This window comes from Ictalurus furcatus, chromosome 25 (assembly GCF_023375685.1).
Source record: "Ictalurus furcatus strain D&B chromosome 25, Billie_1.0, whole genome shotgun sequence".
Classification (NCBI taxonomy): Eukaryota; Metazoa; Chordata; class Actinopteri; order Siluriformes; family Ictaluridae; genus Ictalurus; species Ictalurus furcatus.
Window position 1 is genome coordinate 10,320,051 of NC_071279.1, and position 21,308 is coordinate 10,341,358.

Sequence of the window (21,308 nt, forward strand, 5' to 3'; positions counted from 1 at the left end):
TGTGTGAATGGGAGCGTGATTGTGCCCTGTGATGGGTTGGAACCCCGTCCAGGGTGTCCCCCGCCTTGTGCCGAGAGTTCCCTGGGATAGGCTCCAGGCTATAACTAGTTAACTAGTTCCTGTCACGCACATCAGTGAAACTTTGTTAAATTATTTTGGTACATACTGTTCTCTTCACAGTGAAATAAAAAATGCTGCTTAAAAGGTAGAACCTGTCCAGCATTTTGTGAAATTTAGTTAAATTGTCTTTAGCCAAAATAATTACCCAGTACTCTGGGGAACGTACTGCACATGAAAACAGCATAGAAAATTAGAATTGAATCCATTTTTTATTCTAGAGGATTCTGGACACCAGCTGGGAACACTTTTACTTTAGGAAAAGGAGATTATGTAGAAAAATAACACTTTTGTGACAATGTTTTCATTTGCTGAGGATGGCCCCATATGGACAGCCTAGAGATACATGAGATAACTGAGGATGGTACCACATAGAAACCATGAAGAAGGCTTTGGACTACAGTTGTTATGGCAGCTTTAGAACTGCAATTGACACAAATAGTTTGGCAGTCAAGTCTCCTTCAGTGGACAGTGGATAACTTAAAACAGACTTCATGTGAAAATTATAATGAATTTCCTGGTTACACGTGTCCATGTAGTACACAGTTATAAAAGGGAATTATTAATAATCGCACTATCCAGTGTCACCCAGATGAGGATGGGTTCCCTTTTAAGTCTGGTTCCTCTCAAGGTTTCTTCCTCATAAAAAAAACCTGCCAATGTCAGTTTTACCTGTCGGTTTTACCTTTTTGTCGGTTTGGCTTGCTCATTGGGGATAAATAAAAAATGTATACATATGTAAAGCTGCTTTGTGACACGGTCCATATACCAATAAAATTAAACTGAATTGAATTTAACTCATATACAGTGCATCCGGAGTGTATTCACAAAGCTTCACTTTTTCCACATTTTGTTATGTTACAGCCTTATTCCAAAATGGATTAAATTAATTATTTTCCTCAAAATTCTACAAACAATACCCCATAATGACAACATGAAAGAAGTTTGTTTGAAATCTTTGCAAAGTTATTAAAAATAAAAAACAAAAAAAGCACATGTACATAAGTATTCACAGCCTTTGCCATGACACTCAAAATTGAGCTCAGGTGCGTCCTGTTTCCACTGATCATCCTTGAGATGTTTCTACAACTTGATTGGAGTCCACCTGTGGTAAATTCAGTTGATTGGACATGATTTGGAAAGGCACACACCTGTCTATATAAGGTCCCACAGTTAACAATGCATATCAGAGCACAAAGCAAGCCATGAAGTCCAAGGAATTGTCTGGAGACCTCCGAGACAGGATTGTATCGAGGCACAGATCTGGGGAAGGGTACAGAAACATTTCTGCAGCACTGAAGGCCCCAATGAGCACAGTGGCCTCCATCATCCGTAAATGGAAGAAGTTTGGAACCAGCAGGACTCTTCCTAGAGCTGGCCGCCCGGCCAAACTGAGCGATCGGGGGAGAAGGGCCTTAGTCAGGGAGGTGACCAAAAACCCGATAGTCACTCTGACAGAGCTCCAGCGTGTGTCTCTGTGGAGAGAGGAGAACCTTCCAGAAGAACAACCATCTCTGCAGCACTCCACCAATCAGACCTGTATGGTAGAGTGGCCAGACGGAAGCCACTCCTCAGTAAAAGGCACATGACAGCCCGCCTGGAGTTTGCCAAAAGGCACCTGAAGGACTCTCAGACCAAAGATTGAACAAAGATTGAACTCTTTGGCCTGAATGCGTCATGTCTGGAGGAGACCAGGCACCACTCATCACCATCCCTACAGGGAAGCATGGTGGTGGAAGCATCATGCTGTGGGGATTTCAGCGGCAGGAACTGGGAGACTAGTCAGGATCGAGGGAAAGATGAATGCAGCAATGTACAGAGACATCCTTGATGAAAACCTGTTCCAGAGCACTCTGGACCTCAGACTGGGGCGAAGGTTCATCTTCCAACAGGACAACAACCCTAAGCACACAGCCAAGATAACAAAGGAGTGGCTACAGGACAACTCTGTGAATGTCCTTGAGTGGCCCAGCCAGAGCCTAGACTTGAACCCGATTGAACATCTCTGGAGAGATCTGAAAATGGCTGTGCACCGATGCTCCCCATCCAACCTGATGGAGCTTGAGAGGTCCTGCAAGGAAGAATGGGAGAAACTGCCGAAAAATAGGTGTGCCAAGCTTGTAGCATCATACTCAAAAAGACTTGAGGCTGTAATTGGTGCCAAAGGTGCTTCAACAAAGTATTGAGCAAAGGCTGTGAATACTTATGTACATGTGCTTTTCTTGTTTTTTATTTTTAATAAATTTGCAAAGATTTCAAACAAACTTTTTTCACGTTGTCATTATGGGGTATTGTTTGTAGAATTTTGAGGAAATAATGAATATAATCCATTTTGGAATAAGGCTGTAACATAACAAAATGTGGAAAAAGTGAAGCGCTGTGAATACTTTCTGGATGCACTGTATCTAGACTGTAAAAGAACAGGTTACTTGCCAATATTCATATATTAATGTCATCTACTGAAGAAAATAACAAGGTATAATTTGTTCATGTGTTTATTGGTACAGTATTACATGGTGGATATGTAAATCGAGAGGGAAAAAAAGAGAAAAGAAATCTAAAAATCCACTGTAGAATGTCAACTTCATTGAGATAAAAATAAGATGTCCTTTTACCATTAACAAACCATTAGCTGAGGTAAAGTTAAAATATGTCTAGAAACATACTCAAAGCATTAATGATCTCTTCTCCTGGCTTCTCAATCTTCTTTTTTATATCCCAAGTGTAGTTTATGAACTTTAAAGGGCCAAAATGGCTCTCAGATTAAAACAGGACTCTGGCCATAAAACAGGGAGTATTAGTCATTACCGGTAATGAAATACCAGGAGAACTGGCTGCTCATGTCTCTCTCTCTCTCTCTCTCTCTCTCTCTCACACACACACACACACACACACACACACACATACACTGATACTAGCAGGGTTTGATCTTGGTTTAATTAGTTGTGGGTGTGTGTGGTCTGTGTTTTACCTATTGTGTAGCCAAAGGCAATTTTCCAGAAATTGACAATAAGGTTGATTTACACATTAGTGTGTGTGTGTGTGTGTGTGTGTGTGTGTGTGAGAGAGAGAGAGAGAGAGAGAGAGAGTGGGTGTGTTTGGGAATGCACATGTACAGCAAATGATTGAGGTGATACATTTTTTGTGGTTGTGCCAGTATGCATGATGACACATAAGGCATCTCAAAACAAAACAAAACAAACAAACAAAAAAAAAAAACCATTTTAAACACCAACATACATGGCAGGACAGCTGGAGAATGAGACCAGACTGAAATACCTAAAATACCACAAGGTTATTAGTACATGACTCAGTCAGTGATCGGCTGTGCGAATTCTTTTGCTTGTTTAGTTTTAAATACGGTATCAACAGTATCAAGATTCGTTGCTTAATTATTGTTAATAATTAAAAAAAAAACATGCACACTTTGGAAATGTATCATAAAAGAAAATACAAGTCTGTGTATAACTGGAACGTTTGTTTCATTCTGAAATGAGATTAAAGATCATTTATGAAGGTTGAACTATCAAGAAGCACAATCACTTGCTCACAACATTATTGGAGGAAGTGTGTCAGCCTACACTTGCTCAATTATCCTATAATGAGTCTTGTGCTATGACACTTGAGGTATTTTAACTACCAGCTTTGCTTCGTTGTACCCTAAGGATGTGCGCCACATTGTTAAGTAAACCAAACATGCACAGTGTGTTGACAGCAACATAATCCACAGAGGGGAGTTTTTCGACACATGTAAATATTGCTTGGGTTCCAATGTTGAGCTTGCATCACTTAAGCCTGCCTATTTTATGGCACAGAGCTCCCGTGGAAAGAATGAACATTATTTTTTTTATCATCATCAGCGTTATTGTTATTTACAAAATGAGTTTGGCAAACCAATGATCTGATGCCTTAAAGCCATGTTTATCCTTAAAACACGTCTCAAGTCGGCCTCGAGGGCTCCAGTGACTTATAAAATAAAAATCCCGTTTTCAACGTTGTGTTTTTTTTTTTGTCTTATTAGTATTGTACAAAAGCTATAGAGAAGGAACAGTTCGGTCACAGATTCAGCTTGTTTGGCAACGTCCACGCCGTCGCAACGTCTTCTCCGTATGAGCTGCTCAGAAGTCTTTCCCACAAAAAAGAAAGAAAGAAAGATAGAGAGAGAGAGAGAGATTTTGGCAATGTCACTCCTTGAGTCAGATCTCTGTCTGAAAAGTCCACAGAGAAAGACAAAGTCTCTATTTTTTTTTTATTTGTATTTCTGCATAGCTTTCTAGCAGCAGAATCTCAAATAGATCAGGGAGCAAAACCAAACAAACCCACATGGATGAATCACGTAATCCTATAGATGGATCAAATGGATTACTCTGTAATCGATTGCTCTGGCCTGGACTACGCAGAGAGATGACAGCGCAGAGACTGGGATTATGAAGGATCATGAAGCAGTGATTTCTTGAACTCTCACTTGAGTGAGCGTGTGTGTGTGTGTGTGTGTGTGTGTGTGTGTGTGTGTGTGTGTGTGTGTGTGTGGTGTGTACAATGGAATGAGCCACCTCTCAGACTTTGTACTCACACTACCCTGGCTAGATGTCATGAGAGTGAGACAGAATTAGAGAGCAAATGAATGAGCGAGCAAAGAGAAAGAGTGTGAAGAAGATCATCGTCGTCATCATCATCAGCTGTGTCTAATATTCCACTTTCAGTTTATGAGTGTAGGAAACATTGAGCGACACAAACAAAGAGCTGGATGGAAGGACATAAAGAAGAGAGGAGTGTCCAGTCTGCAGTTCTCCAGACAGAGTGAGATCCAGAGGAGGACTGAAGGCCAAGAAGGCTGGAGTGATCCATCAAAGGTGAGCTCTGAATACCATCCACTCTCATGCAACCACACACACACACACACACACACACACACACACACAATGTCATCATCCTGCCACTTCCGTTTCTCTTACATTCACTCACATTCTTTCTATTGATCACACACGCTTGTACGCTCACACACGCTTGTACGCACACACACGCCCATGCACACCCACACACACCCACACACACAGAGCGGCTCTAAGGGTTTGGTCTCTTGCTCCCCCCTGAGCACTGTTCAGTTGTGTGCACTCTTCCCATGATCCTTCACTTCTTCCCTTTGCAGATCTTGGCATAGAGAGGGTCCTTCCCCTGGAAAAAGACATAATCCTGTGTCACTTCACTATCAGTGATGAAACACTAATTCTAACTAGTCCAGTGGATTATATCCAGTACATATATCCACTTTACACAAACAATGTCCTTTGATGTTGCACTTGTAAATATGGACTTAAAAAGCATGCATTCAGAAGCACAAGATATTTCAATGTCACAGATTTCATTATAAGATATTTCAAAAGATATGTTTAAAAAACGAAATCGATAGGAAGAAGAGAACTTGAAAAATATATGTAAAGGTCACATATAAATAAATCAAGATCTCGTACATATACACCGATCAGACATAATATTAAAACCAACTGCCTAATATTGTGTAGGTCCCCTTGTGCCACCTTCATCCATTGCTCCGTGGTCCAGTTCGGATGCTCACGTGTGCCCATTGTAGGTGCTTTTGGTGGTGGACAGGGGTTAACATGGGCACTCTGACTGGTCTGTGTCTACGCAGCCCCATACACAGCAAGCTGTGATGTACTGTGTGTTCTGACACCTTTCTATCATAGCCAGCATGAACTTTTTCAGTAATTTGTGCTACAGTAGCTCTTCTGTGGGATCGGACGAGACGAGCCAGCCTTCGCTCCCCATATGCATCAATGAGCCTTGGGCCCATGACCCTCTCTTCGGTTCACCTGTTGTCCTTCCTTGGACCACTTTTGGCAGGTACTAACCACTGCATTTGGAGATGCTCTGACCCAGTCATCCAGCCATCACAATCTAGCCTTGTCAGAGTCACTCAGATCCTTACGCTTGCCCATTTTTCCTGCTTCCAACACATCAACTTCGAGAATTGACTGTTCACTTGCTGCCTAATATATCCCACCCCTCGACAGGCGCCATTGTAACGAAATAATCAACGTTATTCACGTCACCTGTCAGTTTTAATGTTATGGCTGTTATGGCTGTTATACTCAACTGAATGTATGGGTATTGTCTCAAAATCTTACTCAACTAAAAGTAAGATAAAAATTTATACTTGACTGAAAGTTTAAAAGTGCCCATGTGTAAAGGTAAGTATTTGAAAGTACAGTGAAAATGACATTTGCACTACATGTGCAAACAAAAAGTCATATGCAGTCCTTGTGCAATTATGTTTGATGATGGATTTGATATATATATATTGGTGAATTGGTAAATTGACAAAAGAAAGAAATATTTGAAACATCTTCAAGGTTTGCAACAAATTCTTGGAAGGTCTACATAAAATGTAAGTAAAAAGCAAAAAGTCTGAAATGTAACAGAGAAAGAATATTCATTTTAAATAAAACAAAATCTAAAACCCTAAAAATTATCCTTGCATTACCACCTCTGCCCCTTCCTCTCTTTGAAAGAGAAAAACTACATACAAAATAAGGATGAAATCTTGACCCACACACTATCTGCAAAAGTTTCTTTTTTTCCTGTGTGCACTGGGGCTATTATATTTAAGCACGTTTCACTGACACGTCATCGGCAGTGATGGACAAAGTTTGTGTGAAATAAAATATCAGGAGTAATAAATATGAATGAGGTGGAATCCTTTTTTCAAATACGGATTTTTCAAAATGCCTTTAAAAAACTAGACGTAAATAGACTGAGCAAACACTGTCCAATCACATCCTATGAAATGACAAAAGGTACATCAGAATTGTACGTTTTGTGTGGTTTGAATCAAACAGATGACTAAAGTGCAGCTTTACCATTTAACATGCTTAATATTCAGAAGAGACACACAACAGAGTGTGTTCCTATGTGTATGTGTATGAGTTTTATATCTACAGTGAGACTCAGTGCTTTAAGGCTCAGCTGTAATTGTTTCTTTGTAATTCTGAAATCTACTTACTGATAGTTAGTAGAATTTTTAACCCTTCCATTTCAAATTATGACGTCACTGAGATTTACACAATTAACGTGTATCCCTGCATTTCAGGTGATGTAACACTGTATAACTTCTGCCATCTTGAGGACTAAATAGATGACCGACTGCATCAATGTTTTTGAGTCTGATGTGCATTTTCATTCATATGGACAACTGACATCCCGATACACTTCATTACATACAATATATTTTCAACAAGCAGCAGTGCAACAGATCCTCCATGATGCCGATTTGTAGCTATGTTAGCAAGCTAGCTAGCTTACAGGACAAACAGGACATTCTCAGCAGCAATTACAGCTAACATTACGAAAAAAAAGCAGCAACTTCCTGCCTATAATGACAGTGTTTTTACTTCTCCAGATGGAACCCAGGGATCTTTTACCCATTGCTCTTTAATGCTCTTAAATGATACACAGTATATACTGTATGTACATAACAGTAGTGTGAAAAAGTTTTAGGCACCCTATTTTTTTTAGTACGAACTTTGTTATAGATTGTTTTATTTTATAATTTCTACATTATCACGTCAGTGCAAAAACATGCTAGATACCCAAACATCAGATTTCCAGTACAAAATTAAATATTACAGGAAAATGTTTGTATGGCAGTAAAAAAAAGCAGCACATTAAGTGGTAAGAGACACTTTCCAGAAAAAAAACACAAAATGAAGGCTGCTGGGTTTTGCTGTAAAAATAAGAAGGGAGTGCGACAGTCAAAGTCTCCAGAAGAACCGTGTCTGGTTCTGCAAGATACTCAATAAAACTTACAGCTCATTTCCTTATAAAACTGCACTAATTCTACCTGAGACTACTTTTTTTTTGTAACACCATATATTGACTTTCATTTACTTCTGTTTACTGCTCTTTATGGTATTTTTAAATGTAGAGACATATAATTTTATTATTTTTGAAGGCATCTTTGCTCTACAGCATTTCTGTACCTAAACAGTACTGTATCAATCTGTAAAGTACATAAGGATCATAACCTATTTGATCTGCTTTTTTTTGTTCTGTTTATTCTTTACTGACATAAAGTGAGTAATTTTAGCTATCCTTCCCCTCTAGTTACTTTCACGTTGTCCAATGAAGCCAGAAATTTGATCCGAAATATGGCATCTGCATCTGGAATCATGTGACTGATAAGCCAGGATGCTTGAAATAACTCATATTTAAAATGAGTTGTGCCTCTCATTTTTTTAAATAGCTGAATACATTTCCAGAGACCCCCCCCAATAGGCTTTACTTCTTCCATCACTGCCTAATAGCGAACCAATAAAACTTGCAGGGCGCACGGTGGCTTAGTGTTTAGCACGTTTGCCTCACACCTCCAGGGTCAGGGTTGGGGGTTCGATTCCCACCGTAGCCCTGTGTGTGCGGAGTTTGCATGTTCTCCCCGTGCTGCGGGGGTTTCCTCCGGGTACTCCGGTTTCCTCCCAAAGTCCAAAGACATGCATGGTAGGCTGACTGGCATGTCCAAAGTGTCCATAGTGTATGAATGGGTGTGTGAATGTGTATGTGATTGTGCCCTGCGATGGATTGGCACCCTGTCCAGGGTGTACCCCGCCTTGTGCCCGATGCTCCCTGGGATAGGCTCCAGGTTCCCCGCGACCCTGAAAAGGATAAGCGGTGTAGAAGATGGATGGATGGATAAAACTTGCAATAATACATGCAATTCCCTGAGCCGAACAGCAGATGTCAGTAAAGCTCTTTGTGTTTACTTTGCAATGCAAACCTGCTAGAAGTAATGAGGTTGCTCCATCTTCCTCACCCTTTCTTTTTTTTTATCTCCCAGGAACTCAGGAGTATAGATGCCAAGCTCAGATAAAAAAAAATAATGTTGCAAGAGTAATTGCACTACAGCAGGTGTTATACCTGCTTTAGACTTCATCCAGTTAGACTGTTCCCCTGCCTCCTGCTTCTGTTTTCACACCAATCCAGTTATTACCGTATAGCGAGCAGGACAGAGGAGGACGGCCCAGGAGGAGGCAGTGTGTGTTTTTCTCAGGTACAAAGAACGAATGACGGCAGAAATGAAGCTGACTCGCAGCGGGGGCTCGGAGTCCTGCCTGCTGTCCATCCGAAACCCACAAATCAACCTGACACCAGTGAATCAACCAACACAATAATTATGACTCACTTATTCCCCAGTTCCCCCACTGAGAAAGGGAGAAAGGAATAATAAAAAAAAAGAGATGAGTAAGAGAGGCATGAAAAAAAAGACAAAGAACGGTTCTCTGCCTAACTGACAGACTCGGGGGCTGGCATTACAGCCTGAATAAGAGAGAAGAAAGTATTATAAAAAGAGAAAGACAGAGAGAGGAGGAGAGACTGCGAGCTTATAGACGTTCACACTGAACACAAAATCTCTGCTATGGAGAAGAGCCGATCTGAACAGACACAGATTGAAGCAGCTCACGAAAGCATTCTCAGTCATGACACTTTACACTCACACACTGCCTATGACACACATTCCCGATAACGCCCCAGCCATCGTCTATCATCCCCGCATACTGTCTTAAAGCACAAAGACAAGGAGAAGCAGAGACATCATCTGTACTGCTACAGATGTTCTACAGGGCTGAGAAAGGCAGTCTGGTACGAACACAAACTTGCCAAAAAATTCCGGGATGCCCTATCTATCTATCTATCTATCTATCTATCTATCTATCTATCTATCTAGCTTAAAGCTCTTCTTTGCTCTCAGTGGCAGAATTTCTCTCCTTTCCCACTGTCTCTCCTTACTCACCCATGTGTGGCAGCCTGTAAAACCATCTGATATGTTGAAAAGTTCTTCTGGTCTCCATGTCTCTTCCATGTTTATTCCCAAGCGCCCCAAATCTTTGTTTTTCCATTTAGTACTGCTGTTCAAAAGCTATATATTTTGTCTTCTGTTTCCCAGAAGACTGATTTACACTGAGCATCCTTTTTTAAAAGTTTACATCCCCCTGGCTCTTAATGTAGCGCGTTGCCTTCTTGAGTAAAAGTACAGAATGTGCAGGACCTGGAGGATTTTTCTGAAGAACAGTGTGTAGTTTAACTGCTCAGGACAAACAAGGGACTCATGAACAACTATCACAAAACATAAACACATCATGTCGTTGATCATGCAGGTAACGACACACAGTATTAAGAATCATGCGTGTGAAAACTTTTGAACTGGTTGATTTGTGTAAATTCAGTTATTACTGTGTCTTGTGGACTATATGTAAACATCTGTTATTTGAAGGAGCTCATTTAGGGCAGCACTAAATAAAAAACTAAATGCAATTTTATGATTAACATTTTGCAAATTCTGCAAGGTGTATGTAAACGTATGCCCTCAACTGTATATAGTAAACTAAATATGTTGCCCTTTTGCACATATCTCACCCAGAAGTTATAGCATTTTAAAAATCTGGGGGAACACTTTTAAGTTCACACTTTTTAAAGTTAACACGTTTTAAACGCATTTAAAGATTCCAGTTTGACAGCTGGGATCTGTTTACAAGCTAAGTTGAAATCTTTCAGCTGCATCTAATGGGTTTTCCTAGGACGCCACACATATCACCAACAACAGTGGTCTTTCAAGAATGGTAGAACATTCCCTGGCTAAAAACACCATCACCAATATATCTGCCACCTTTAAGATGATTTCTATGCATTTTAAAATGGAAAAAATGTTTTATATGCATAAGGCCTGCTCTTTCCAGAGGCGCTGCATCTGTACATGTCTCGGCGGCCATCCGGCATTATTAAGCCCCACACCACAGTAATGAGGCCGGTAGATCGGTGTGCATGCACACACAGACACACAGCTCTGTTTCTTCACACTTTATTAAAGTTTTATACAGCAGAGCCAGAGAGCAGCCACCCCCACCCCCCAGCCCTCTGTCTGCGCATCGAGGAGGCCACTTGGGTTTCTAGCCGCATACTACAGTAGTTCACTGAGGCACACATCAGCGCAGAACACTAAATTACACAGTAAGCCGACCCACCACTGAGACATGAAATGGTGTAGTGCGGTGTGGATAGGTGCAGTATCACACATGTGGTGGACGTTGTTGCAATCAGGGTGCAAATTACAGGGATCTTTGACCATCCAAATTAAGACTTAAACCAAAACAAATGAAAGACAACAAAAATTGAGGAAATTCTAAAAATCTACACATACTAAAAATGTTCCCAGTAAAATATGTTTCTGCATACGTATTAGAAGAATATGTAAATTACACTTAACACTGCCTCAAGCTTAGTATTGCAAGCAAGACACATAGCGCTGGCTAAATCATTAAACATGGCCAAGAACCGATGCTGAATTTTTCCAATGCAGTGACCCTGAAAAACTCATATCACAGAACTGAACTGTATGTTTTCCCATTAAAAATGGTGTATATGAAAATGGTGCAGAGAAAACCGTATACACAAAATTGTCAAAATTCTGATGGCACCACCATGGCACCACCATGACAACTAAGGTATATCCGATTCTGTTCTATATACATTGAGCCTCAAATACACATTGAGCCTTCATAACACCTTCATAAACAAAAAGACAGAAGAAAAAAAAAATTTATTCGGAACAGTATACTAATACTGGGTAGAGCCCTGACCTCAACCCCTCTGAAGACCTTTGGGATGAACTGAAATGCTGACTACTTGCCAGGCCTCCTCACCTGACTTATCAGTGCCTGACCTCACTGATGCTCTTGTGTCTGAATGGGCAAATCCTCACAGCCACATTTCAAAAGCTGGTGGAAATACTTCCCAGAAGAATGGGGGTTACTATAACAGCAAAAGGGGACCAAGCACATACTGTATGGTTGTGATGACCAGGTGTCCACATACTTTTGGCCATAAAGTCCCCTCCATAAGCATTGGAACAGCAAGGCCAATTCTTTTTTCTCCCTTTGCTATTCAATCTCATCTTCATGGCGTGAATTCCACAATTCCTAATAACAATAATAATCTTGGTGATACAATTGCATCACACAGTTCCTGCAGATTTTTCCGGTGCACTTTCATGCAGTGAATCTCCCGTTCTACCACATCCCAAAGCTGTTCTACTGGATTCAGATCTGGTGACTCGGAAGGCCGCTGAAGAACACTGAACTCATTGTCATGTTCATGGAACCAGTTTGAGACGTAGCCATTAGAAGATGAGTAAATTGTGGCCATGAAGGGATGCACATGGTCAGCAACAATAATCAAATAGGCTGTGGAAATCAAGCGATGATTGATTTGTATTAACGGGCCCAGTGTTCCAAGAAAACATTCCCCACACCATCACATCACCTCCACCAGCCTGGACTGTTGACACAAGGCAGGTTGGGTCCATGGACTTTTTTCCATGGAGATTGATGCCAGATTCTGACCCTACCATCTGCCTCAGCAGAAATCGATATTCATCAGACCAGGCTACGTTTTTCCAGTCTGTAACTGTCCAGATTTGGTGAGTCTGTGTCCCACTGTAGCCTCAGCGTTCTTGGCTGATAGACTGGAACCTGACGTGGTCTTCTGCTGTTGTAGCCCATCAGCCTCAAGGTTCAACATGTTATGCATTCTGAGATGCCTTTCTGCTCACTACAATTATACAGAGTGGTTATCTAATTTTCTGTAGCCTTTCTGTCAGCTCAAACCAGTCTGGCCACGTCTCTGAACAGCAAGGCGTTTTCGTCAACAGAACTGTTTCACTTTTTCACCATTCTAATGGTTGATTTAAACATTACCCAAAGCTGTTGGCCTGTATCTACATGATTTTATGCATTGCACTGCTGCCACATGATTGTAATTGTATAATCTGCTCTTTAGTTAAAGCATCAAGTCAGTGGTTACGGTAGCATTTTACAGACTTTATCAAATTCAAAGGCTAACTAAGATGCATGTGCAATCGTATTTCCCTTATGAGAGAGACATAATTCAATTGCAAATTCAAATTCAACTGCATTTTGTGCACAGCAATATTAATGGCAGCCACAATTAAAATGTACATGTACATGTAATAGCAATCCTTCCATTTGGTATTGCATTTCTTCATGCTTCCACTTGGCCAAAATTAAACTGTGTTTGAGATCCTGTTTAGAATTTAATTTTCACAGAAGTAGAGCTGTCAATCAAATGCTGTGGGTGTGACTACTGGCTGCATGATATGGAAAAAAATAGCATGTTGTGCTTAATACTGCTGCATACTGAGACTGTGATGTGCTGTTAGTGAAACTATAATAAGTTGACAATGTTACAAATTTTCAAAACAGCTACAGAAACCATTCACTTTCCAAGTAGAATAGACATTGCAAAGCTTCATTTGAGATGGCGATATGGCACAACACAATACAAATGCTTAGATGCTGTGTGTTGTGATGTTCGTGGATATGCCATGCCAGACTGTCATTCAAAACCACTGCTCTGATACACACTCTGATACTCACACACCTCAGGCAGCTTTGGGGGAATAAAGGAACATTTTCTCATGCATAAAATAAAAAAAAACTAAAACAGAAACTTCAAATGCACATACCATCTTATGTAGCAGCAGGCAAGGGTGGAGGGATGACAGAGGACAGAAAAGAGAGAGACAGAGAATAACAGGTCAAGAAAGACTGAGAGAGAAGGGAGAGAGAAAACACTTGGCCAGTATGTAGTGGATCTATGTGACGGTGGAGTGAGGTGGCAAGGTGGAGGTGCGCTGACGTGGTGTCACGGCTGGAGCAGGCTGACATTAAGAGGAGGAGGAAGAAAAAGAGGACAGATACCTACCCCGACCTGCCGCTATCTAGCTACCGACCTGAGAACTGTCCGGCTCAGAGCCACCAGGCTCTGCTTGAGGCTCACTCACACTCGGAGACTGTGTGTCTCCGGCCTGCAGAAGGAGGAGGCGGGAGAGAGAGAGAGATAGAGAGAGAGAGAGGGGTGGGAGAATGGAGGGTGGGTGCAAACAGATGTTGGAGGGAATTAGACCGAAACAGAAATGTTGAAATAGTAGGAGAGAAAAGGGGGTGAGAAAAGGTGATAGATAGATAGAGAGATAGACAGACAGACAGACAGACAGATGTAGAAGAACAAGTGGGATAGATAGATAGATAGATAGATAGATAGAGAAGAGCAAAGCAATGTAGAAAGAGAGAGAGAGAGAAGTGGAAGAATGGAGGGTGGAGGAAATTAGGTTGGAGGAAATTAGACCGAAAAAGAAAGAAAGGTGATAGATAAATTGGGGCACCATAAAAAAGAAATGAAAAATTATGAAAAATAGAAGGAGGATAGAGGCAGGTGGCAGAGGGAAATGGGGTGAATAGCAGAAATATAGATGATAGACACAAAGAGATGAGGGAGTACCAAGAGGAAAAACAGGAATGAAAAAGAATGATAGAGATAGAAGAATGAAAAGAGGACAGAAACAGGGAGTGAAAGTGAATTAGAAGGCAATCGAATAGAGAAAGAGAAAGTTGGGGAAGAGTGAGAGAGAAAAATAAAGTAAGTAGAGTGAAAACAGACAAAGCCAAAAAGGGCAAAACAGCACAGAGAAATCCATTCTTCTTTTCATATCTATCCTTCTTCCACACATACTGCCATCTATTCATCCTTCCACTCTTTCCGTTAACGGTCATTTGAAATCGCGCTTTCTTCATTCTGCATATTGTTATGTTTTCATGTGAAAGGATCTGGGCTGCATTATATAAGCACTTTAGAGCTTGCTGAATTAATAGCCTCCTGGTGCGTCACTCTTAGCACCCGTGTGTGCGTGGGTATATTTAGTGTGTGCTGTGTGATTTGTATGTGTGTGTGTTATTCTGTCACTGAAAAGAGGACGCAGTCTTACTGCGAGAATAATTTGAACAAAATAATCAAACTTGTTGTTCAGCAGAACGATGAAAGAAAAGAGAATGAGAGAGTGAGCAAGGAGTCTCTGATGACTCCTGGAAACGGATCGAGTGAGAGTGAGTGTTTAAAACCATGCTACAGTTCAATCAGTGCAGAATTAATATCTCTTACACTCTTTTATTTGTAAATTAAAAGTCTTAAGTCATTCCATCGGCTATGTACAGTAGGTTATAATATGTAGGGATGCAGATAAAATATACATATCAATCCTTTGAAGTTTATTAGCCCCAGTTTCTTATTTAGTATTTCATCAGGTTTTATAATACTAAATACAGAATAGTGGTATGTGATATATGATAGGATTAATAATGTCCTAATGGCCGTTCTGTCTGTTCCAAGGACTAATTTGACACATTACTGGCCACCCGTAGAAGAGCACGCATAATAAGAAAGAGTCAGCGTCTGGTGTGTTTGCCTACTTCCACAGTGATTCATCAACATGCATCAAACGAAGCAAAAGGTGCTTATTACGGAAATAACCTTGGTGAGTAGAATGAAAAGGTGAAGATTTTGCATCAGGATAATGTTGCATGTTTGTTATGCAGAAGCCTGACCTTTAGAAACAGTAGATGTGACTGATTGCTAGTGTACATGTAAATCTGGGGTAAGATACTGGGCTATTTAAAAAACAAACAAACATATTTTTCATTTGGAAACCTTGTGATACTCTATGCCTATAGCAAGATCCAAAAATCTGAGACTAAAACCAAGTACTATTTTGTGATGCACAGTGTGGGGTTTACTCACAGTGTCCTCCTCGCCGCTGCGGCTGGGGCTGCCCTCCGCTTCCCCGAATGAGTCATCAGTGGGCGGGTCACTGGCCTGCGATGATGCCTTAGATGGGGAGCTCTGGTGAGGAGCTGGTGTGGGCGCTGTGCAAGAGTACATAGTAAATTCAACAATGGATGTACAATTTAGCAATGAATATACAGTTGAGGGCATAAGTTTACACACGCACTGCAGAATCTGCAAAATCTTAATAATTTCCAAAATAATAAGAGCATCATAATTTTTTTTATTTAGTTCTGCCCCGAATAAGCTATTTCACATAACAGATGTTTACATATAGTACACAAGACACAATAATAACAGAATTTACAAAAATTTCAAAAGTTTACACACGTTCGATTCTTAATACTGTGTCGTTAATCAACGACATGATGTGTTTATGTTTTGTGATAGTTGTTTATGAGTCCCTTGTTTGTCCTGAGCAGTTAAACCGCCCACTGTTCTTCAGAAAAATCCTCCAGGTCCTGCACATTCTTTGCTTTTCCAGCATCTTCTGCATATTTGACCCCTTTCCAAGAGCGGCTATATGATGTTGAGATCCATCTTTTCACACTGAGGACAACTGAGGGACTCATACACAACTATTACAAAAGGAGCAAACATTCACTGATGCTCAAGAAGGCAACACGATACATTAAGAGCCAGGGGGCTGTAAACTTTTGAATATAATGATCATTGTAAATCGTTATTATTTTGTCTTCTGGGAAATGTAAATATCTTATGTAGCTTCTGAAGGGCAATACTAAATGAAAAAAATTAAGCTCTGTAAACAAAATAGTAACAGTTTAGCATCCAATCAAGTTCATCACTAGGGTAAAAACTATCAAGAATTGTGACAATTCATCATGTGAGTTGACCAACATAACGTTGTTAGCGCTAGAGCTATCTTTGTCTCTTTTCTCTCCCTAAATGGCATGGCATCCATTTACTCTGAAAAAAACATGTTGCGGTAGTTTTTGCTAACAATAACTGTCTTTAATTAAGTTAACCTGTTTTCTTGCTAATGCCAGGATCAACTAGCATTCTAGAGTACAGTAGCTAACACTATTGGCTAGATGGCAAATCAAATTCTAGCTAATGATAAATACTGATTATTTACAGGATTTTACTATTTTATTTAACTATGTAGCATTAGTCATGCATATGACCAGCAAACATACAGAAATTGATAATTAGAGTAGTTGCTTTAAAAAGAAAATCGCCTTTAAGTTAGTAATAAAAGTTAGTTTTCAGATAAAACATGTCAAAATGACCTGAAGATAATATCAGTATCAGTAGCACACGCATGTAACAATTTTAAAGGGTTTTTTTTTTTTTTACTCAAAAGCAGTATGAAAGTTAAAAAAACACATTGCAGACTGCAAACATCTATTATGCATAGAGAGTGGTAAGTTGATGGACAGTAATGGTTTAAGTGGATGCAGATCACAACTCGTTAATTACATTAACAGATTTGTGCTATCTGCTGGTCTAAATGGCTACAAACAAATTTGCAATTAATGAGAGATGAACTGCAACACTTACCCGTGTCCCCCCCCAGCACTTTTAGTTTGGGAAACACTTGGCTCATTTGCAATCACTTCATAAATATGATCAAGCCATTTATCAGCAATTAAAACATGAACATCTCAGGTTGGAGCCAATCGGGTGTAAGGTTTCCGTGCATTTCATTTAAAGTAGAACATTTCACGATTCTTTTCGTTACTTTTCATGTAAACATAACGCAGTGATATAATGGTTATAGAATGGTGATAGAATTGTTTTTATCCACTCTCACATCATCTCAATGGCTCTCTGTGCAATAACAGCTCTCAACCTTGTATTAACCTGAACAACCCAAAAGGCATGATAGTTCACGCTCCTTCATTGTCAGTTCATAAATGAGTATGACCCTCACTCTGTACGTGTGTGATTATTTGCATGGATAGCGCAACAGTGTTACTCAGCAGTAATTACCACAACAGGAATATGGGGATCCAAATAGACCAGAACGCACAATGGATAGCTCTCCTGAGAACGGTAATAATTTCCCTACTTTGTAGCACTGCACAGCTGGAGCTGTCTCTCTCTCTCGCTGTCTCTCTCTCTCTCTTTCTCTCTCCATCTTTCTCCTTTTCATTATTAATTGTCATTTTTCATGCTGACTAAAGACACTGCTCCTTAAAGAGTTGCATTAGAAGCCACCACACAGCTTTTAGTACAGGAATAGAAAGACTCAACAAAATTCAAAAAACAGTGGAAGTTACTGGCAAATTTTGGCATGATCAATCCAGAGTCTAGCCCCGGATCGCAGCTCATCATTAACACACTCATTCACACCAAGGGGCAATTTGTCTTAGTCAGTCCACCTACTGGAATGTTTTTGGGATGGGGAAGACATTACAAGAACGTGTACGGAAACCCCACACAGACATTAACCCAAGCTCAGAATTGAACTGGGAACCATAGTGCTGTGAGGCGGCATCAATACTCACTGGACCACTGTCAAAGCCTGACAGAAGGATGAAGAGACAGGCTAATGTCTCAGTCTCAGACTTAATGTAGTGTGGTGAATGGCCATTTTGTAGTTCTAGATCTGATGTAGAACATTTTGTACAGGTGCACACCATAAATGGATGGTGAAGCTTCTCTGTTTTCATTTTTTTAAAATTCATAACAGTTATATTTAGGAATGTTTAAGTAATCTTATTTTAAAAAATATGGTTGTTTAGATTGTAAAAATTTATAAAAATGCTCTTCCCCAAAATGGTTCTCTCTCTATGTGTCAAAAGCATCTTAAACTCTATCCTAGACAGGGTTAAGGGGAGACTGGAGCCTATCCCAGGGAACTCGGGGTACAAGGCAGGGGACACCCTGGACGGGGATCCAACCCATCGCAGGGCACTCTAGAAGGTATATTGAAACCATAAAACCATATAAACCTGAAGCCTGAAACTCAGTGCTTGTCAGGGTGAAGGCCAATATGTGCTGCTTCCAAGAAACAAAGTCAAAACCTTTTTAAGACACCTGAACATGTTTGGAGAAGAGCACAAATTGCTTTCTTAATTTGCTAGTGTTGCTCTGATAGACAGGGAACATATGAAAGTTCTTTTCCACCCTTCCCAGTTATGCTTTCCTCTACTCCTGGCCACTGATGGCTATGGCATGGTTGATACTTGAGCCAGCGATCAACTTTAAATGAGCTGTATTTGGGGCACAGGGGGAAACGAAGTGTTTGAAATCACAGATGAAAACATCAAATTAAAGACTTAGAATAGTACTGATGACCTACCAATGTTACCCATTAAAATAAGAAAAAACATCCTACCAAATAGAGTGTGCTCTGTTTTGTGTTAACCTATAGATACTGTGTTCAGACTCAACACCCTGTGGTTCACATGCTACTTCAAAATGAGACTGCTGCAGTGATGGAACAGTCTCAACAGCAGTATGTTTGATTCATGCATTCAACTCACGTGAGTTGGTGGACGGTGTGGTGGAGGTGACGGGAGTAAGGTTCATTTGGGAGATGTCAAAGTCATCACAGTCATCGTTGTCCTGTGCCAGTCCCACCCGGCTGAAGTAGCTGGTAAAAGCGTCTGTGGTGCAGGCCAGATTGGGCTGCTCACTCTTACGTGTACCTGCGGGTGGTGGCTTGGCCATCTGGAAGTCCTTGAACATCTCCTTGCTCATCTTGGTCTGTCCAGGCATTGAACGCTCACCATGTTGCGGACTAGAGGCCGTGGAGGCTGAGGTGCCTGCGGTTGGTGTGCCTGGGGAAGGACCAGCGGTGGGACATGCCGCCGCCATGGGCATGGGTGCCAGTGCCTGGAACATAGCAGCTGGGAGTGGTCCCATGGTCTGTGCAGGGACAAAGGCAGCAGGTGAGAAGTGGGCTCCAGCCATAGCTGCCCACTGCTGCTGTGTGGCAGGGAAGAGGTTGGCCTGGCCCCATATTAGCGGCTGCCCACCAGGTAACACCTGAGCCATAGGAACTGGTGACTGAACTCCGAATGCCAGTGGTGCCTGGGCTGCAAACTGCTGCTGTGCCCAGCCAGGGGGCACTGCTCCCATTGTCACATAACCTGAAGGTAGGGCAAAGGTAAAGGGAGGGAAAGGGATAGAAGGATACAGTCTATGAGTCATTTATGGACATCATTTAATGTCAGTAAGAAATATCAGTGTCATATGAGTTTACAGTAGGACCATGATGCAACACCCTTCAAATAGGACTACATAAAGTGGTAATATTAATACTAACACTCATTAATAAGTGTTAATAAGTGTAACATAGGACCATAATTATCAGTGATCCCATTCCCCTATCAGCTTTAACCACCATTCAAGCTAAAGAGTCTTGGAGTGAGGCCATGAACCTTAATGTGCAGAAGAAGATGACCTAGTTCTCCTCAGTGAAAAGGTCTTTAAAGCTCAGATGAAGTACTGTAATTACCGCTCACAATGGGTCCAGGCCTAATGAACAGCTTTAGAGGAGACCATTATGAAATCTGACTCACATCATGTGAGTCCTTATTTCATTATGCATCTCCCTCTTTCAAATGACCAGCACCACAGGGAACACCACACACACCTTCAGAGAGTGCCTGTTATATTATGTGCAGTGCTGGAAGATGGCAGGGTTGTATGATAAAGAAATTGGATGAGCTTAAAGATATGTGTTATGGAAATATATAGGCACAAAAGTGTAATAATATCTATTAATATTAGACTAATATAATACCTTGTTAGTTGATGTGCTTGATGATAAGGTGCAAGATCAATCAGTATCTTAAAAGACAAAATTCTTGTTTTTCTGTAATCTTCAATCAAAATGCAAAACATACAATATACAGTATATTGAGTGACAGATTTTTGGTGACATTAGTTTGTGTCATGATGTTGTCTTGGGTGAAATGACATAGGACATTACTGAAGCTCGGGGTATTTTCTGGTGTCAGAGTAATATAATGCTGATGACATGATTGTCAAGTGAGGCCAAAGACATTTGAGGCTTTTTATTGGCACAGTTTGGGTCCACTTGTCTGCTTTGAGTGAAGTGTCACTGCAAATCAATACAAAGTTATTCTGACTAATCACCTTTATCCTATAATGGAACATTTCTATCCTGATGGGAGTGATCTCTTCCAGTGCACTGAATGATTTGATGAGTATGAAAATGACAAATCACATGCTATGGCCTTCACAGTCACCAGATTTCAAACCTATGGGAGATTTTATTTATTTTATTTTTTTTAATAAATGTGGAAAAACACTTCATCAGAAGCCTAATTCATAGTATATCTTTTAGAGGAATGGTGTTCACTAATGAAACTATTCATGTTGCTTACATGAGACACTTTATGTTGGTTATACCTTTAATTTGTCACCTGTCTGTATATACAGGGGTGTGTGTATATCTCACGTAACTGGAATACAGACAGATGCAATTGCAGTTTAAAGCTTCATATAAGAGAGGCAAGCAGACAAATCCCAATCATAAGGCAAGATCAAAA

At 40.6% G+C, this 21,308-nt stretch overlaps 1 protein-coding gene across 1 annotated transcript in view; it reads right to left on the bottom strand.

Annotated features, from left to right (window-relative positions):
* Positions 1–4,174: 4,174 nt before the first annotated feature.
* Positions 4,175–21,308, bottom strand: part of dab1a (DAB adaptor protein 1a) — a 378,524-nt gene continuing 361,390 nt past the window's right edge. Inside the window, exons 14-16 of the mRNA XM_053613929.1 lie at positions 19,272–19,880; positions 15,775–15,899; positions 4,175–5,292 (exon numbers count right to left, since the gene is read on the bottom strand). Coding sequence (XP_053469904.1) covers positions 5,248–5,292; positions 15,775–15,899; positions 19,272–19,880 — 779 coding nt within the window. The 3' untranslated portion in view covers positions 4,175–5,247. The remainder of the gene's footprint in view (positions 5,293–15,774; positions 15,900–19,271; positions 19,881–21,308) is intronic.